Source organism: Bufo gargarizans, chromosome 6 (assembly GCF_014858855.1).
Source record: "Bufo gargarizans isolate SCDJY-AF-19 chromosome 6, ASM1485885v1, whole genome shotgun sequence".
In the NCBI taxonomy this organism is placed as follows: Eukaryota; Metazoa; Chordata; class Amphibia; order Anura; family Bufonidae; genus Bufo; species Bufo gargarizans.
The window spans coordinates 22,060,895-22,080,166 of NC_058085.1; the positions used below are offsets into that span (position 1 = coordinate 22,060,895).

Below are 19,272 nucleotides of genomic sequence, written 5' to 3' on the forward strand. Positions count from 1 at the left end.
GAATACACCTAGAGAATCCATGAGAATTCCTCAAGGCCAAGGACACCTCCTCATCCGATAGAGAAATCCCCAGTTCTTTCTCCCAATGCTCAATAAGGGGGGATCTAGATTGAATGCCCTCCAGTAATAACTTGGTGTAGAGCAAGGAGACTAATTTCTTCGTCGGACTGGGGGAGACCACGAGTATATCGTACCACGAGGGGGTAAAGTGTTTATTGGCAGAACCCAAATAATTCTTACATACAGAAGAGAAGTGAGCGTAATGCAAGAAGGTCCATCTCAAGAACTGCGTAGAAGTCTGCAAGTCGGGCAAGGCGGGGATCCGATTCCCTGTGAGTATATCCCCCAAGGGAGTACTTCCAAAGATATCCCATATACCCAAATCATCACAGTACCTCGGGTCAAGACAGTACGGCAGCAGGCGCAAAGGCATGATAGGGGAGGGGCCAGTAGCGAAATTAAATTTGGAGGCAAGCACGCGCCGAGAGAAGAATTGACCCTTAAATAACGTGGGCAACTCCAAGTCCAATGCCCCACCCGAACCCCCTGACCATAACCTAGCCAACTCGGGTGGCTTGAGAGAAAGACGGGCTATCTGGCAAGCCAGCTTCGATACGTTGGGGTTTATCAATTCTATTAATGAGCGTATTTGGATTGCTTGGTAGTAAAGTTTTACATCAGGTAGGCCGAGACCTCCTTTATGCTTAGGGAGAATCAGCTGGGCATGTGATAGTCTCGGGCGAGCCTGCCTCCAAACAAATCCGGAAATAATCCTACGGAGGGACACAAAAAAGGAATCCGGGAGGTAAATGGGCAGAGTTTGGAGCAGGAATAATACTTTGGGTAAGATATACGTCTTAACAATATTCTTACGCCCCATCCAAGAAACAAAGGGGATGTCTAAATTCTTCAATTGGACCTTGATGTTATTGAGTAAGGGGGAGTAGTTCAAAGAATAGGCCTGGTCAATACAGGCAGATATGTTCACTCCTAAATAAGAGATGTGTGAGGTTGCCCACTGGAAAGGAAAAACACGGGCCAGAAACGAAATAGTGGAGTCGGGGACACCAATACCCAGGGCCGTGCATTTTGAAAGATTTATTTTGAAGTTGGAGATTTGTCCAAATGACTCAAATAGGCTAAGTACTATAGGGAACGCTTCAGTCGGGTCAGGCAGAAGAAGTAGCATGTCATCGGCGAATGCCGCAACTTTATGGGTCACCGTCCCCACTTTTAATCCCACAATATCACCCTTTTGCCTAATCGCCTGAAGCAACGTCTCCAAACACAAAATAAATAAAGATGGGGAGAGGGGGCACCCCTGTCTAGTACCATTAGAAATGGAGAAAGAGGAAGATAGGGTTCCATTAATCCTGACCCGCGCCCGAGGCGAGGAGTAGAGGGACAGCACCGCACGGACAAAGGAGGCAGGAAAGCCAAATTTAAGCAAGGAAGATTCCATAAACTTCCAATCCACTCGATCAAACGCCTTCTCAGCATCAGTGCTGAGAAGGGCGAGTTGTGTGTTGTTAGCAAGGGCGTATTCGATGGCATGCAATACCCTTACGGTGCCGTCCCTGCACTCCCGTCCACCCACAAAACCCGCCTGGTCTGGGTGAATTAATCTGTGAAGGAGAGGGTTAATTCTATGAGCCAGAATCTTAGCCCATAATTTAGTGTCTGCATTAAGCAGCGAGATGGGGCGATAGCTGGAAGGAAGGGAAGGGTCCTTCCCCTCTTTAGGGAGCACCACAATATGAGCCTCCAAGGACTGAGTAGCCATAGGGGAACCAGAGAGAAGGGCATTAAAATATAGGACCAGTTGTGGGCCTAGGACTGGGAAAAACTTTTTGAAATATGTAATCGGGAACCCATCTGGGCCAGGGCTCTTACCCGGGGGAATAGAGGATAGGACCTTTTTCACCTCCTCTAGAGTAATAGGCGAAGTGAGTAAAGCCCTATCATCATCAGTCAGGGCCGGTAGCTTGAGGGAAGACAAAAAGTCCGAAATCTGACCCATACGAACAGCCAAATCTGCTGGAGATTCACCTTGCCTAATATTGTAAAGGGAGTGGTAGTATGTGGTGAAAACTCTAGCGATATCCTCAGTGGCAGACACCTCAGTACCGCCTGTCGAGTGCATAAACTTAATGTGGGCTTGCTCAGATCTTTTCTTGATCATGGCGGACATTATTTTGTTGCCTTTATCGCCATGAGCATATTGCTTGTGTCTCAGTCTAACGAAGGCGTTAGCGGCTTTTGCATTAAGGAGTGATTTCAGATCGTTCCTAAGAGACACCAGTTGGTCATGATCTCTAAGGGCCAGGGATTTCTTATGAGTGCATTCCAAGGTCGCTATTTTGGACAGAAGGGCGTTAATGTCAGCCGCTTGCTTCTTTTTAACAAATGAGCCCAGTGAGATAAGTTCCCCCCGGATTACAGTCTTGTGCGCCTCCCAGATTGAAGCCGGAGAAGCCTCAGATGAGGAATTGGTGTCAAAATATTTAGATATAAGTTTTGAGAAAGCACTAGTTTGAGAGGGACTGCTCAAGAGGGTGGGGTTAAATCGCCAAGACCATTCCCTAGAGTTGACCCCAGCTAGAGACACGGTTAAGAAAAGCGGGGCATGGTCCGAGACCGTGATGTTATGGATATCAACCCTTTGCACCTGCTGCAGATACCTATCCTGTAAAAAGAGATAGTCTAACCTCTGGTAAGATCTGTGAGGACTGGAGTAGAATGAGAAATCCCTAGAATCGGCATGCAAGGACCTCCAGACATCACACAGGTTGAGTTTTCGCAGATAGCCCTGCAGTCTCCCCAGTGCGCCAAAAGAAATAGCAGATTTCCCCGATGAGGCATCTAAAATAGGGTTAAGAGTTAGGTTAAGATCACCACCAACCAACAAAAAGCCAGATTGAACTACAGCAATATCACTTAGTATTTTCTTAAGCCAAGATACCGTACGTTTATTAGGGGCATATAAATTGCAAATGGTGACCGCTACAGTGCCTATTTTACCAGAGAGAAAAAGAAATCGACCCTCCAGGTCAGCTACCGTAGAAGGTTCGGAGAAAGGCACATTTTTGTGGATTCCAATGCTAACCCCTCTGGATGAACTGGTGTGGCACGAGTGGAACCATTTGGTATACCCTGAGCGAGACAGGTTGGGGGCATGGCCCATCCGAAAATGAGTCTCCTGGAGCAATACTATGTCTGCCTTCTCTCTCCTTAATATTTGAAACAAGCGACTGCGTTTAACGGGATTGTTGCACCCATTAACGTTAAATGAGGCCACATTAAGCAACAGAGCCGCCATGGTAAGAAACATTAAGGAGAGCCCCTGGATAAGAGCCATATTTCCTCGAATAAAGAAACAACAACAAAGAACAAAGGTAAATCAAAATCAAAAAATAACATATCCCTAGTAGGGAATAGCAAATGCAATGCATACAGAATAAAATGCATGTTGTAAGCCTACAAGGCAGTACTCCATGACGAGCCGGGAATGGGAGGGAGAAAGGAGTAAACATCCTAACATCCTGATCTGCCCAAGCCGCCATTGACATAAGCAGAAGGGAATTAAAGATACATAGAGAGGAAGCAGAAGGAAAAAAGGAGGAGAAAAAGAACGAAAAAGAAAAGAGAAATAGAGAAATTCCCTGTTTATCTAACCCCGTGCCAGGGTGAGGTTAGAAGGGGGGGGGGGGGAGAAGGGGAGGGAGGAGGAGAGGAGAAGAAGCAAATGAAAGAAAGCAATAAATTCAATGTAAAGTGATAATCAGGTCAAACCTCTGGGAAGAAAACCACTTCTATCCCATCTAAGTAAATGGGAATAAACACCCAGCCAGTAAAGATACAAAACCCAACAACCCCAAATGTGGATCAATCGTTTGAGTCCATCCGGGATGATCTTGGTTTCTTGGGTCTAGAGTTTCCCACAGTGGACCAAGGAGATGGGAGAGGAGGAGGATCGTCAACCGGAGGAACAGGTAGCCACGATGGGATATTCATAGGGGGAATCTGCAAGGCGTCCCATAGCTCCGTTAAATCCTTAGGGTCTCGAATCGAGAGACGCTTGTTGCCAGCAGAGATAAGGATCCCGAAAGGAAAAAGCCAGCGGTAGGCGATTTTAGCAGAGCGTAGGGCATCTGTGAGAGGCCTCAGTAAGCGCCTTTTCTGTAGGGTGGAAGCGGCCACATCCTGATAAAGGTAGACTATTGAGTCCTCAATCTTCACCACTTCCAGGCTTCTGGCTTTATGCAAAATGGCTTCCGTGTCGCGGAAACTCAGAAGGCCACATATGACATCCCGCAGATTTTCCGAGGTCGTCGGCTTAGGGCAAAGGGCTCTATGAACCCTCTCAATCACCACGGACTTTGCACGCTCCGCGCCTAACAGGTAGGTGAATAAAGATTGCATGGCGGCAAACAAATTCTCCTTGTCCGCCGCCTCAGGCAGGCCCCGAATTCTGATGTTCTTGCGGCGGCTGCGGTTTTCCTGATCTTCTATAGACAGCAATGCAGCGTTGATAGCCGCCCTGTGTGAGTCTAAGCTTTGAGCTGAGGATACCGCATAGGAGCGAAGCATGTCTTGTGACTGTTCAAGGGCCTCAACCCTATTACCAATATGGCGGATATCTATCTTGATAGAGGACAAGTCCTCCGCTATCGGGGCCAACGCTTTTTGCAGGGCCATATCTAGATAGTCCCTTGACAGCGGGATAGGATCTCTCTCCCTCTGGGAGAGTTGAATGTCCTCCTCTGAAAGCGAGGTGCACTCGCTGAAGCCGGCATCAGGCTTGCGAGAAGCGGGTTTCCCGCTAGGCGCCATCTTATCTGACCTGGCCGGAGGCAGCGCCTCACGTTTATGAACGAACTTCTCCATTCTGGAGCCAGCAAAGTGAGTCGGATGGTCCCCGGAGGTGTCACCAGCAGCAGGTTTCGGCTGGATCTTGACCATGGCACGGAGTGAGAGTGCTTTAGCAGCTTTAGGCAGCTTGTTGGCGGGAGCGCTTCTCTCAAGCGGCCGCCATGTATCGCGGTCAGGTTATGATTTCTCTTAGCGTTTAGCCTCCAATGCTTCAACTTACATCCTTCCATATGCAGAGCGCTAGGTCATTACTAACAGACGTTGCTGTGCTTCTCTCTTGTTTACTCAGGGGGAGCCCTGGTTCTTCTAGATCCTTCCTCAGGCTCTCTAGTGCACTCTCGGTCAACTGTTGGTTCTCGCGCAGGACGTCTAGCCCTGCTCCTTATCCTCTAGTGCTTTATTTTTCCCACCTTGGGTGGAGTTGGCTAGGGTTTCTCCTGGTCCTGTTGGGTCACGTTGTTTTTCTGCACCTGTGCACCCTTCTTTTTGCATGAGATTTCTATCCCACCCTCAAGGACTGCTTTGGGACATCCTATGGTACTGTGTCCCCCAATGCCATTAACGAGAAAATTGGAATTTTGCACTTACCATAAAATCCGTTTCTCGTTCAATGCATTGGGGGACACAGATCCTACACAGATCCCACTGTTTTTACTTCTCTTCCTATCACCGGGCTACTGTTCTCTTTTCATTTCCTGGTCCAGGATATGTTGGTTCTTTGCCTTTGTTTCTCTCTCCTACTGCTTTTGGTACAAACTAAATAACCTATTGCTGTAGAGAGGGTATAGCCCACCTGGCCGGAGCCAACATTTTTGATGTCTAGTGCCTCCTAGTGGAATCTGGGCATATACCTATGGTACTGTGTCCCCCAATGCATGGAACAAGAAACTGATTTTACGGTAAGTACAAAGATCCAATTTTTTTGGCCGGAGATAAAACCGTAGCATGCCGCAGTTTTATCTTTTGCCCGATCAGTCAAAAAGACTGAACTGAAGACATCCTGATGCATCCTAAACGGATTGCTCTCCATTCACAATGCATGGGGATAAAACTGATCAGTTCTTTTCCGGTATAGAGCCCCTATGACGGAACTCTATGCCGGAAAAGAAAAATGCAAGTGTGAAAGTACCCTAAACCACAAATTCCTATCCCTCTACGGTGCAGTGTAGTTACTATACAGAGGTCTTCTCATGTCTCTCCAGTCCCTGTCTTTGCTCTGGCCCCTCCAGGTTTCCTCTTCTGTAGTTTTTTCTCTTCTCCTCATTTCTCCCTCTTTGCTTCTTCCAGTCCTAGCAGTCTAGAATATGGCTTAAACACATCTTTTTGGTACTTCCTTATGGTTTTCTAGCAATTTTCTGTGAACTCTTGAAGACTGATAGAAGCAGCTGGAATGTTGGGATATTCCAGCATTTCCTGCCCCACTAGCCATGTACCACCTACTGGACAATTGTCAGCCATTCTTTAGATAATTGACAACTACAGTACTTTTGATATGCTAATGAACCGTTGTCCGGATAGACGGTACTCGCTCACACTGGCTTCGAGAGGACAAGTATAGGCACTAATTACCAGGAAGTTGCTGAAAACAGGATACCAATACAATATATGGCTTACATTATTTTCCTAAAAAATCTGTATTAATCTGTATTTCTTACACGTACATAAATAAATTCACCTACACGCCTTGGCATGCTATTAATGGGTTATTAACCCCTCAGTGACCACCCGTACACCTTTTTACAGTGGTCACTATGGGGCCTAAGGCGGCCCAGTGTAAGCTCTGCACAGGGGATGCGGGGAGCGGGGGCCCGGCTCTCACAGCCCGGAGTGACAGGAGTGGCGATCCGGACTGTTTAACATTTTACATGTCACGGGCAATTGCGCCTGTAGCATGTAAAGTGCTGACAGAGGGAGCTGACTCCCTCTGTCTACCATCGCCCCCCCCCCCCCTAAATGCGATCACGGGATGCTGATGTGTGTGAAGGCTGGCTGGAGTCTCGTGTAGGCCCCACACCAGCCTTCAGTAATTTCCAGCAGGCTGGACAATGTCAGAATAGCACTGACATTAAAATGCAATGAACTATAGGGATAATGCATTGCATTTTAAAATCAATCGAAAAGCTGTCTGTTATAGTCCCCTTGTGGGACTATTAAGTGGTAAAAAAAACCTCATTTATTCAATTTAAAAAATCCCATAGAAAAATTTCACTTTTTTCCATTGAAAATACGCTTTTCAATGAAAAAAATTGCAAAAAAATCTCCCCCATATGTTTGGTATTGCCATAACGACCCGGACTACATACAAATCACATAGATTATACCCTACGGTGAACGCCGTAAAAAAAAAAGACAGAATTAGAATTGGTAATTTATTCTTAGTTGCCACCGAAAAAACTTAATAACAAGCGATCAAAAAGCGCCATTTACTCTAAAATGATACCAGTGAAAAATACAAGTTGTCCCGCAAAAATCAAGCCCTCAGACAGTTCCATAGAAACGAAAAGAAAAAAGTTATGGGTCTTCGGGATCGGCAATGCAAAAACATTTTTTCTTTAAAAAATAAAAAAGTTGTAAAACATAACAAAAAGTATGTATATGTTTGGTATCGCTGTAATCGTACTGACCCAGAGAATAAAGATGTGTTATTTATACCGAAAAATTAACGCCGTGAAATTTATAACGTAAAAACGCAGTGGCAGTATTGCTGTGTTTTTCCCATCTCCCTCCCAGAAAGATTTAATAAAAGTTAATCAGAAAGTTATGTGTACCCCAAAATTAAAACTACAACTTGTCCCGCACAAAACAAGCCATCATAAAGCTATATAAATGGAAAAAGAAAAATGTTTTTGCTCTTGAAACGTGACAATGAAATAGGAAGAAAAAAAATCATCAAGATCTGCTGTTTATATCTAAAGGTGCATTTACATCAACTGATTATCTGACAGATTTTGAGTAGTGTTGAGCAAGCATCTCTATGCTCGGCACATGGCGGTACTCGTGCGCAATGCTCGAGTCTCCTGTCCACACGTTTCACGGCTGCTAAGCAGCCAATAAATGTGCAGGGAGGTACTGACACGCACTGTAATGCCGTAGCCATGTTGGCTACTGGCATTACAGTTATTGGCTGGCCGGAACGCGTCATCGAGTGTTATAAAGCACCAGATGACACATGTTCGACAAAGTCTTAGTCAGGGAGAGCTGAGCATAGGAAGGGACAGACAGTGTAGGGAGTGTTATTGGACACATTTTATTAGAAAAACATTTCAGAGACGCAAAAGTCCTTTGAAGGACTATTGTATGTGACAGCAGCATTCTGCGCTAAATAGCGTCCAATAGGCCGCTGTGGACAGTGAAATTATTTGTGTCACATCTGCTGTGTAAACAGTGCGCATCTAAAAAATATCAGTGACATACAATGTACTTTTTCTATAGACTGTGTCCGCTGCGGACAGTTAAATTATCTGCATCACATCTGATGAGGTTTCCACATCCCAAATACCTGTGACATCCCCTGTAATTGTTTATTAGCTGTCGGTTACAGCAGCCAAATTATCAGCGCTTGTTCTTCTGTAACATTTCCATCCCAAATACCTTTTTTTATTTAATTTTTTGCACATACACTTACAAATCCTGTGCTACTGTACGTGTTACATACTTTCAAGCATATATAACATTTAATATGAAGAAGGAGAGCAGTAAGGGACGGGGAAGTGGCCGTGATGCTAATAGTGCACGCAGAGGTCGTAGCCCTGGTTGCGGTGAAACTGTGCCTGCTGCCAGAGCACAAGAACAAAAATCAACCACGATACCTAGCTTCATGTCTCAGTTTGCAGGGCGGCGCAGGACACCACTCTCCAAGTCAGACCAGTGCAACCAGGTGGTCGGTTGGATTGAAGCAGATAATGCTTCCAAAAGGTTAAGCACCACCCTGTCTTCCACCAAATCCAGTCTCAGTAGCCAAGAGTCTGGTCAACAACACAATCCTCACCCCTGATCCTCCTTGCTCCCACCATGGAGAGTCTGGGCAAACAAGTGATCCCACACTCGGATATTCCAATGAGCTCTTTTCATCACCATTACTTGATTTGGCCCTCTCGCCAAGCACGCTTGAAGAGGTCCAGATATTGTGCCCTGATTCCTAGCCTCTTGAGCATCCACAGTCACAAAAAGATGACAGTGGGGAACAGCAATTACTGTTTAATGAGGTGGATGATGATGAGACACAGTTGTCAATCACTGAGATTGTGCTCAGGTCAAAAGGTCAGGAGGATGAGCAGAGTGAGGAAGTGGAAGAGGAGGTGGTGGGCGATGAAGTCACTGACCCAACCTGGGAAGGTGGAAAGCCGAGCGAGGACAGCAGTACAGAGGGGGAGGGATCTGCAACAGGCTGGAAGAGGCAGTGGGGTGGCCAAAGGGAGAAGGTGGGCCACAACAAACAGGCCTGCAACAGTTCTACAGAGCACCCCTTTGCGTAAATCTTCCTTGCCAAGGGGTAGGTGTTCCGCGGTCTGGCGCTTTTTTTGAGGAAAGTGTAAGAAAAGAAAGGAAAGAAACAATAGTAGTTTGCAAACTGTGCCATACCAAAATGAGCCGGGGCTTGAACACTAGCAACCTCACCACCACTAGCATGATCCACCACATGGCATCCAAGCACAGTATTAAGTGGGCCGAATGCCTGGGTCCACAATCTGTGTCTGCGGGTCACACTTCTGCCTCCTCTTCTCCTATGTTGACCTTCCTTGGATGTGGTAGCCGTTTCTCAGGCTCACTCTCAGGCATCGAACCCTGATTCCTCGTTACCCATGGTCACCATGGTAGGAGCAGAAAAGAACATCGAAAGTCGATAGGTTAGACATCTGAATGGATCGTCGCCGTCATGGGGATGTGCAATTGCCCAGAAGTTATCTAGAGTCAACAAAACGGCAGCATGCCCTCGCCCATAATGTTTTCGATGGTCAGCTCACCTACAGGTTCTCACATATAATGTTTTACAGGGTCAGCTCACCTCTAGGCCCTCACCTACAATCTTTTACAGGGTCAGCTCACCTCCTGATGACAACAGCGAAGTCTTGCCTATTGGTACTCTGGCACACATGGCTGACTTCATGTTAGGTTAGGCTGCCTTTCCCGCGACCTGCGTGTTATACGCATTTTAGACAACATGGATTACTGGTTGTTTAACCTTCTCGACCCCCGTTACAAAGAGATGTCAAGTCTCATTCCTCTGGTGGAGAGGACAGGCAAACTGTGCTATATCAGAAAGTCCTTGTTGAAAAATTGCTCCAAAGTTGATAGGGCAGACATCCAAATGGATTGTCGCCGTCACAGGGACGTGCGATCGCCCAGAAGTTATCTAGAGTCAACAAAGTGGCAGCAGACTCTCACCTACAAGTCCAGTCTCACTATCCTCACCGCCGGGGGGTCACGTAACTAGTTTTCACAGAGGAGTCTCGTTCGTTATCGGAATGAACCAGATAAATCGCTCCACCCACTCACAACAGCCATGCACCACCACCGACAGAATCGGGAAAGAGCTATGAATCTGTCAATCTTTTCCGTGTCTGAGCCGGGATGAGGTTTCCCGTGTGGAGTCAAATTAAGCCGCGTCTCCACTCCTGGTGGTGCCCTTCCGTCAATTAGTTTAATTTTTAGCTTTGCAACCATACTCCCCCCGGAACCCAAAGACTTTGGTTTCCCGGAAGCTGCTCAGCAGTATAAGCAGTATAAGGAGCTTCACTACTGTAAGCGCACTAAGGGACAGTACTACTGTAGAAGGGGACACAAAGGGGGCATAACTATTGTGTGGGGGCACTAAGGGGGCATTACTATTGTGTGGCGGCAATAAGGGGGCATAACTACTGTTTGGAGACATCAAGGGGGCATTCTCCTGAGGACACTAAACCGGAATTCTACTGTGAAAGGGAATCTTAGGGGGAGATAACTATGGTGTGGGGCACTAAGGGGACATTCACGCCTCTTGTCTAGTGCTAATAAATGTTTTATTTATATGTATTTAAAATGACTGATTGGGTGGAGGTTGCAGGGAAGCTGCTCAAGGTGGGAGCCAACCTGGCCTAGTTATGCCCCTCGGTCTACTATTAGATCGTGATCTTTTTGGCCACCACTGTTTTAGACAGTTAATTCTTGTGTTTTGTGATATACCTTTCTGTGGATTTTTTTATACTGAAATGTAATAACATTTCAATAGAATATTTTCGGATATTATTCATCAATAATAAAATGTATTTTGTTCTTGGCAGATGACTGTACCATGAACTTAGAGAAACATCTGGTATCTTCAGATTTTGAAGTAGATGATCGTGGTATCACACAAGATATATATGAAGAGCATGCCAATATCCAAGATATATCTTTATCCAAGCACAGCAAAAATGTATTATTTAATCCTTTTAAACAGATCCGATTTTCACAGACTGTAACACAGAATAAAAGTCACAGATATGGTGTTAAATATCAAACGGCTCACCTAAGAGTGAAGACATTTTCATGTTTCGAATGTGGGAAATGTTTTAAGCAGAAATCGGCTCTTATTAGACATCAGAAAGTTCACACCGGGGAGAGGCCATTTTCATGCTCAGAATGTGGGAAATGTTTTAAGCAGAAATCAGCTCTTATTAGACATCAGAGAGTTCACACCGGGGAGAGGCCATTTTTATGCTCAGAATGTGGGAAATGTTTTAACAATAATTCAGTTCTTATTATACATCTAAGAACTCACACAGGGGAGAAGCCATTTTCATGTTCAGAATGTGGAAAATGTTTTAACAATAAATCCGATCTTGTTACACATCAGAGAACTCACACAGGAGAGAAGCCATTTTCATGTTCAGAATGTGGTGAATGTTTTAAGCATAAATCAGCTCTTATTAGACATCAGAGAATTCACACTGGGGAGAAGCCATTTTCATGCTCAGAATGTGGGAAATGTTTTAAGCAGAAGTCAGCTCTTGTTAGACATCAAAGAGTTCACACCGGGGAGAGGCCTTTTTCATGTTCAGAATGTGGGAAATGTTTTAAGCAGAAATCGGCTCTTATTAGACATCAGAGAATTCACACAGGAGAGAAGCCATTTTCATGCTCAGAATGTGGGAAATCTTTTAACAATAATTCAGTTCTTAATATACATCAGAGAACTCACACCGGGGAGAAGCCATTTTCATGTTCAGAATGTGAGAAATGTTTTAACAAAAAATCTGATCTTGTTGTACATCAGAGAATTCACACAGGAGAGAAGCCATATCCATGTTCAGAATGCGGTGAATGTTTTAAGGATAAATCAGCTCTTATTATACATCAGAGAGTTCACACCGGGGAGAGGCCATTTTCTTGCTCAGAATGTCGGAAATGTTTTAAGCAGACATCAGCTCTTATTAGACATCAGAGAGTTCACACCGGGGAGAGGCCATTTTCATGCTCTGAATGCAGTGAATGTTTTAAGCAGAAATCGGAACTTGTTGTACATCAGAGAGTTCACACCGGGGAGAGGCCGTTTTCATGCTCCGAATGTGGGAAATGTTTTAGACAGAAATCGGCTCTTGTTTCACATAAAAAAACTCACAGAGAGAAGTAATTTCCATGCTTAGCCCTTTAGTAACCACCCTTATGTGTTTTTATGGTAGTCAGTGTCACTAACTGGCTTTATTCCATCAGATACTCCATTTTAAAGAGAGATAAAACAGAACCTTGCTTTGAGTTACCAGAGGTAGCTGAGGGCTTGGAGAGATGATTTGGACCGCTGTGAGAGCTTCCCAAACACGTATTGTCTCCTGTATTGAATGAATACCGATCATCAAAGGACAGATCCAGTTAAAAGTGAAATTTTATACTGTATATACAGTGTCTTGCAAAAGTAATCACCCCCTTGACTTCTTTCATATTTTGTTACATTACAGACTTACATTCAATATTTTGCTAATCTGAATTTTATGTGATGGATCAGAACACAATAATCTAAGTTGGTGAAGTGAAATGAGAAAAATAAATAAATAAATCCATTGTTTAGAAATAGAAAACAGAAAATTGGCCTGTGTGTATGTATTCACCCCTTTGTTAGGAAGCCCATAAAAAGCTCTGGTGCAACCAATTGCCTTTAGAAGTCACATAATTAGTGAAAAAATGTCCATCTATGTCCAATCTAAGAGTCACATGATCTGTCTTTACATATACACACCTTTATTGAAAGGCCCCAGAGGCTGCAACACCTAAGCAAGAGGCATCACTAACCAAACACTGCCATGAAGACCAAGGAAATCTCCAAACAAGTAAGAGACAATGATGTTGAGAAGTATAAGTCAGGGTTAGGTTATAAAAAAAATATCCAAATCTTTGATGATCCCCAGGTGCACCATCAAATGTATCCTAACCAAATGGAAAGAACATGGCACAACAGCAAACCTGCAAAGAGACGGCCACCCACCAAAATTCATGGACTGGGCAAGGAGGGCATTAATCTGAGAAGCAGCAGAGAGACCTAAGTTAACCCTGGAGGAGCTGCAGAGTTCCAGAGCAGAGACTGGAGTATCTGTACATAGGACGACAATAAGCCGTACACTCCATAGAGTTGGGCTTTATGTCAGAGTGGCCAGAAGAAATACATTACTTTCAGCAAAAAACAATAAGGCACGTTGTGAGTTTGTTAAAAGGCATGTGAGAGACTCCCAAAATGTATGGAGGAAGGTGCTCTGGTCTGATAATCTAAAATTGAACTTTTCGGTCATCAAAGAAAACGCTATGTCTGGCGCAAACCCAACCCAACACATCACATCAGTGACACATGGTGGTGGCAGCATCATGCTGGGGGGACTGGGAAGCTGGTCAGAGTGGAGGGAAAGATGGATGGTACTAAATACAGGGATATTCTTGAGCAAAACCTGTCCCACTCTGTGCGTGATCTGAGGTTAGGACGGAGGTTCGCCTTCCAGCAAAACAAGGACCCCAAACACACTGCTAAAGCAGTACTTGAGTGGTTTAAGGGGAAACATGTAAATGTGTTGGGTCACAGCCCAGATCTCCATCCAATAGAAAATATGTGGTCAGACTTAAAGAATGCTGTTCACAAGCACAAACCATCCAACTTGAAGGAGATGGAGAAGTTTTGCAAGGAGGAATGGGCAAATAATTCCCAGTGTTAAGATGTGGCAAGCTCATAGAGACTTATCCAAAGCGACTTGGAGCTCTACAAAGTATTGACTTTAGGGGGGTGAATAGTCATGCACATTGACTTTTTCTGTTATTTTGTCCTATTTGTTGTTTGCTTCACAATAAAAAATATAAAAAAATCTTGTATAAGTTGTATAAATTAAATGATGCAAATCCTCAAACAATCCATGTTAATTCCAAGTTGTGATGCACCAAAATACGAAAAAAGTCAAGGGAGGTGAATACTTTTGCAAGGCACTGTATATCCCCTCTAAACAAAAATATTTGGTGAGAGGAAATAAAACAAATCCTATATGGCCTGATATAAAAAGATAACTATCTACCTTTTCTAACCCCGGTCTGTTCTACCTTTTATAAGTATTTGTAAAATTAAAAAGATTAAATATGAGCTTGTCAAGAAACCGTCATCTTTTACTGGGTTTTATCAGTAATGTGCAAGTTCTTCCAACAAATGACCCAGGTGAGGATTGCCTCATTACATGGAAGCCATTACTCTCCCTCCTAAAGGAAAATCATCTTAATCTGTGCACCCTGACCAAAATGTATCTGTAGATAAACCCAACAAGTGGGGACCCCACCACCCCTGTATTTGTAGAAGTCATGTGGTTCACTCATCTCACATGAATTTACCAGTGGGTGAATCCTTGGTTATTTCTTATTGTATGTCCCACCAGCTCTGGATTGTTTAGTTTTATAATTGAAGACTTGATATAAAATATTTTTATTGGATATATTGAATTTTTGATCACTTTGTTTCCTTTGACTATTTTCATTACTATTATTGCATGGTGATACGGAGATAATATGTTTTATTTGGAGGATCTCTAATATTCAGGCTGTTCCATGAGCTCCATGGGCGCAGTTACAGTTTTGTCTGGGTTTATAATCAGATGTCTGACACCTGACAATACTTCTACGAGTAATGACGATCCCTCGGATAGAGAGAGGGGGGTAGTGATTAGAGATGAGCGAATCAAAGCTGACTAAGTCGAATTCGTTCCGAATTTCAGGAAAAATTTGATTCTGAATGAATACAAATTTTCTTGCGCTTCATGGTAACGAATCTCAATTTTTCATAAAATGGCAGCTACACGTGTGAGGACATGGGGCAAGGAACTCTGGGAAGGCGGGATGACCCATACTGCCATGCATCCAGCCAGCCAGCCCGGTGATGTTACAGTCCCTATAAATTCAGTGGCCATTTTAGATTATGCTATTCAACAGTGTACTAGGGAGAGTCAGTGAAAGAAAAACGAATTGTTTAAAAAAAAAAAAAGAAGAAAAGAAGCGCTTTACTAGTGCAGGGAAAGGACATTGAAAGGTTTAATTTCACAGGCAGGGAGAGATAGGGAGAGTCATAGGAAAAAACTTCATTGTGCAGGGAAACATTACTTGGGGATCCAAATAGTCTCATATTACAGCTCTGTCATTCCAGCAATTAGTTATTGGGGTGCAAGTGCTATGTTGATAAGCCTGTAGTGGCTTATATCTGTGGAAAAATAAATATATACTCTGATTCTCTGTTCACTACTGCAGCTATATATGGTGAAAGTGTTTAGTGCCCTATTATAGTACAATAGCAGAAAAATAGACGCTGTTCACATTTGGTGTTATTTTCGCTTAAAGCGTTTGTCAGTTCAGTACAACACGAGACAAATAGACGCTGTTCCCATTTGGTGTTATTTGCGCTATCAGTGTCTTTTGGCATATATCTAGAGAAAAATACGCTCCGTTCACATTTGGTGTTATTTGCACTAAAAAAGCGTATTGCCATATTTCACTACAAAACGAGAAAAATAGACTCTGTTCACAGTTGTTGTTATTTGCGCTAAAGGTGTTTCTGTCACGCTCTGCCCTGTGAGTGATCTGAGAAGATCTGTCAGACTTTCTGCACGTGAATCTGACATATGTCTTTGCTTTGTTGTGACTTTGGGAAGGCCGCCTCACAGGCTCTGCTCATTTGTTAGTTACATTTGCTATTTTTACCTGCCTCTCACTATAGCCCTTGTGGTGTATAGTTTCTCCTGGAGTTTTCTGCTGGTGTTTGGTGGATCTCCTTCTCCCAGTTCGTCTTCAGTTAAGTCCTCCTTCCTTCCCTTCTGTTGTTTGTACTGACTAGGCCTTAGGTAGACGCTGGTTCCTTCATCTTGTGCAAGGAACCGGATGTCTTTTCGCCTGCTCCCTAGATGGGAGTTTGTGTCAGTTGCAGCAGGGCTTCGGTTCGAGTGCATGAACACTTCTACCATCGAGATTTGTTCATGTTGGTAGCAGTCAGGGAAAGGCTCAGGGATTGTCAGGAGGTGACCTTTCCCTGTTCCCTAGCTGTGGGGCCTAGCATGCTGTTTTGTTTAATTTTGTTGTGTTTGGTTTGCTTCCCTCACCTTCAGTGACATTATCTTGGGAGGTAGAAGACCTCTGTAATTCAGTTGCACTGTGTCAGAGATCTCTGGCGTCTGGTGCCGCTGGTGGGAACCAGGTCAGCCTTGAACCAAAGGTCGCTCTCCCGGATAGGTTTTCTGAAGGAAGTGATAACTTTGTTTAGTTCAGGGAGTCTTGTAAATTATATTTTCATCTGCGTACGATTTCATCTGGAGACGAAAATCAAAGAGTGGGGATTACCATTTCTCTGCTAAAAGGTGATGATCAGTCTTGGGCTTTTTCTTTGCCGATCTGTTCGCAGTTTCTCCGATCGGTGGACACATTTTTCAGAGCCCTGGGCCTGATTTATGATGACCCAGACCAGGTCTCTCTGGCTGAATCTAAGGTGCGTCGCTTGTGTCAGGGAGAACATGCGGCTGAGTCATATTGTGCTGAATTTAGAAGATGAGTGTCTGACTCGGAGTGGAATGACCCTGCACTCCATAGTCCGTTTTGTCAGGGGCTGTCTGAGAAACTAAAAGACGCCCTTGCGTTTCATGAAAATCCTGATTCTTTGGAGGTGGCCATGGCTCTAGCCGTAAGGATTGATATAAGTTTGAGGGAGAGATGCAAGGTTCCCCTCAGGCAGGAGGCAATGTCATTTGGGGAATCTGTCCCATCTAAATAACCTATGGCAGTGGGCTTCTTTTTTGTAAAAAAAAAAGACGGGTCCCTTAGACAGTGCCTAGATTTACGGAAACTGAATTTCATTACTGTCCGTGACCCTTATCTCCTTTCCTTGATTCCGGATTTATTTGATCAGATTGTCGGTGCCAATGTGTTTTCTAAGTTGCATTTAAGAGGAGGTTATGATCTGATACAAATCAGGGAAGGGGATGAATGGAAGACGGCCTTAAATACCCCCGAGGGTCACTTCAAACACCTGGTCATGCCCTTTGGTTTAATTAATGCCCCGGCAGTCTTCCAGCACTTTATCAATTACATTTTTCATCATTTGGTGGGAGGTTTATCGTTGTTTACCTCAATAACATACTGATTTACTCACCCGATATGTAGACTCATCAGGATCATTTAAGACTTCAGGAAAATAAATTGTATGCCAAGTTGGAAAAATCAGTGTTTGCTGTTCAGGAACTGCAGTTTCTGGGTTACTTACTTTCTGCCTCAAGTTTTCGCATGGATCCCAAAAGGTCCGTGCGGTACTAGAATGGGACCAGCCAGGGAATCAAAAAGCTCTCATGCGGTTTTTAGGATTAATCACTACAGGAAGTTCATCTTGAATTATTGCACTATTGTCAAACCTTTGACCGATATGACTAGAAAGGGTGCTGACTTGTCTAGTCATATCTGGTCGGAAGAGGCATTACAGGCTTTTTCTGCAATTTAGGAATGTTTTGCTTCTGCTCCCATTCTGATGCAACCCGATGTGTCTCAACCCTTCATTGTGGAGGTTGACGTGTCAGAAGTGGGAGTCGGAGCAGGTTTGTCGCAGGGTCCCTCTATAGGCAAATGGTGTCCGTGTGCTTTTTTCTCTAAGAAACTCTCTGCTCCCGAAAGAAATTATGATGTTGGGAATAGAGAGTTGTTGGCCATCAAATTGGCCTTTGAGGAATGGCATCATTGGTTAGAAGGAGCTATTCATCCGATTACGGTAATTACTGACCATAAGAATCTAGCTTACCTGCAATCAGCAAAGCATCTGAACCCTAGGCAGGCCAGATGGTCATTGTTTTTTGCCAGGTTTAATTTTGTAGTTACTTATCGTCCTAGGATCAAAAACATCAAAGCGGATTCCTGTCCTCCAGGGAAGTTGTTTGTTCCTTCAGAACTGCGACACAAGGTGTTCAAGGAACATTGTGATACTATCCTTGCGGAACACCCTGGAAGGAGATCCACGGTGGATTTTATTTCCCGGAGATTCTGGTGGCCAGGTTTGCGTAAATGTGTTGAGGGCTATGTAGCAGCTTGTGAGACCTGTGCACGCGCTAAGGTGGCTCACACTATGCCATCACGATCTCTTCTTCCTTTGTCCATTCCATCTCGTCCTTGGACGCATTTTTCCATGGACTTCACTGATTTATCAAGTTCCTCTGGGAAAACTGTGATTTTGGTGGTGGTGGACCGCTTCAGTAAGATGGCTAACTTTGTACCTTTATCAGGTTTGCCCAATGCTAAAACTCTTGCTCAGGTGTTTATTGATAACATTGTGAAATGACACAGCATCCCCTCTGAGGTGGTGTCTGATAGGGGGACGCAATTTGTCTCCAGGTTTTGGAAGGCGTTTTGTACTCGTCTAAGTATTCAGTTGTCTTTCTTGCGAATGTAGAATGAAGAAAAAATAGGCAGCACTCGCCAATGGTTCTTTTGCTTCTTTTATTCAAGACAGACAGGTTTTCATGCGGCTAGGTAGCAGATTGCCATATTCACATACAAGCGCCGATGGCCGTTTCGCGCACGAGTGAACGCGCTTCCTCAGGCCACTACAATCCATAACAAACCGGACGTCATGCACACAAAGGTCCACTAATAACAAAATACAACAAAAGAGATACTGTTACAAGAACACATTCAAATCATTGCGGTCATTCAGACCTAGCTGACCTACTGCTCCTGTGCATATGATCCATTTTGCTTCTTTTTTGTAAAAGGGTACGGTTTCTGTCTCCTCCCTGAACTGGGTGTGGGATGGCTTCTATTCCAGCAAACTGTAGTGCGTTTACATTGCCTCCATTAACTTCTCTCACATGGTCAATTAGTCTGGTGCAGCCTTTTCCCATCCTTTATAGAGTTAAAATGCTCCCTGATCCTCTCAAATAGACACCTAATGGTTTTTCCTATGTA

The 19,272-nt window shown here is 44.2% G+C and overlaps 1 protein-coding gene across 1 annotated transcript in view; it reads left to right on the forward strand.

Moving 5' to 3' along the window:
* LOC122940391 overlaps positions 1-19,272 on the forward strand; it is a 1,778,572-nt gene that overhangs the window by 250,091 nt on the left and 1,509,209 nt on the right. The window contains exon 5 of the mRNA XM_044297042.1: positions 11,495-12,459. Coding sequence (XP_044152977.1) covers positions 11,495-12,459 — 965 coding nt within the window. The remainder of the gene's footprint in view (positions 1-11,494; positions 12,460-19,272) is intronic.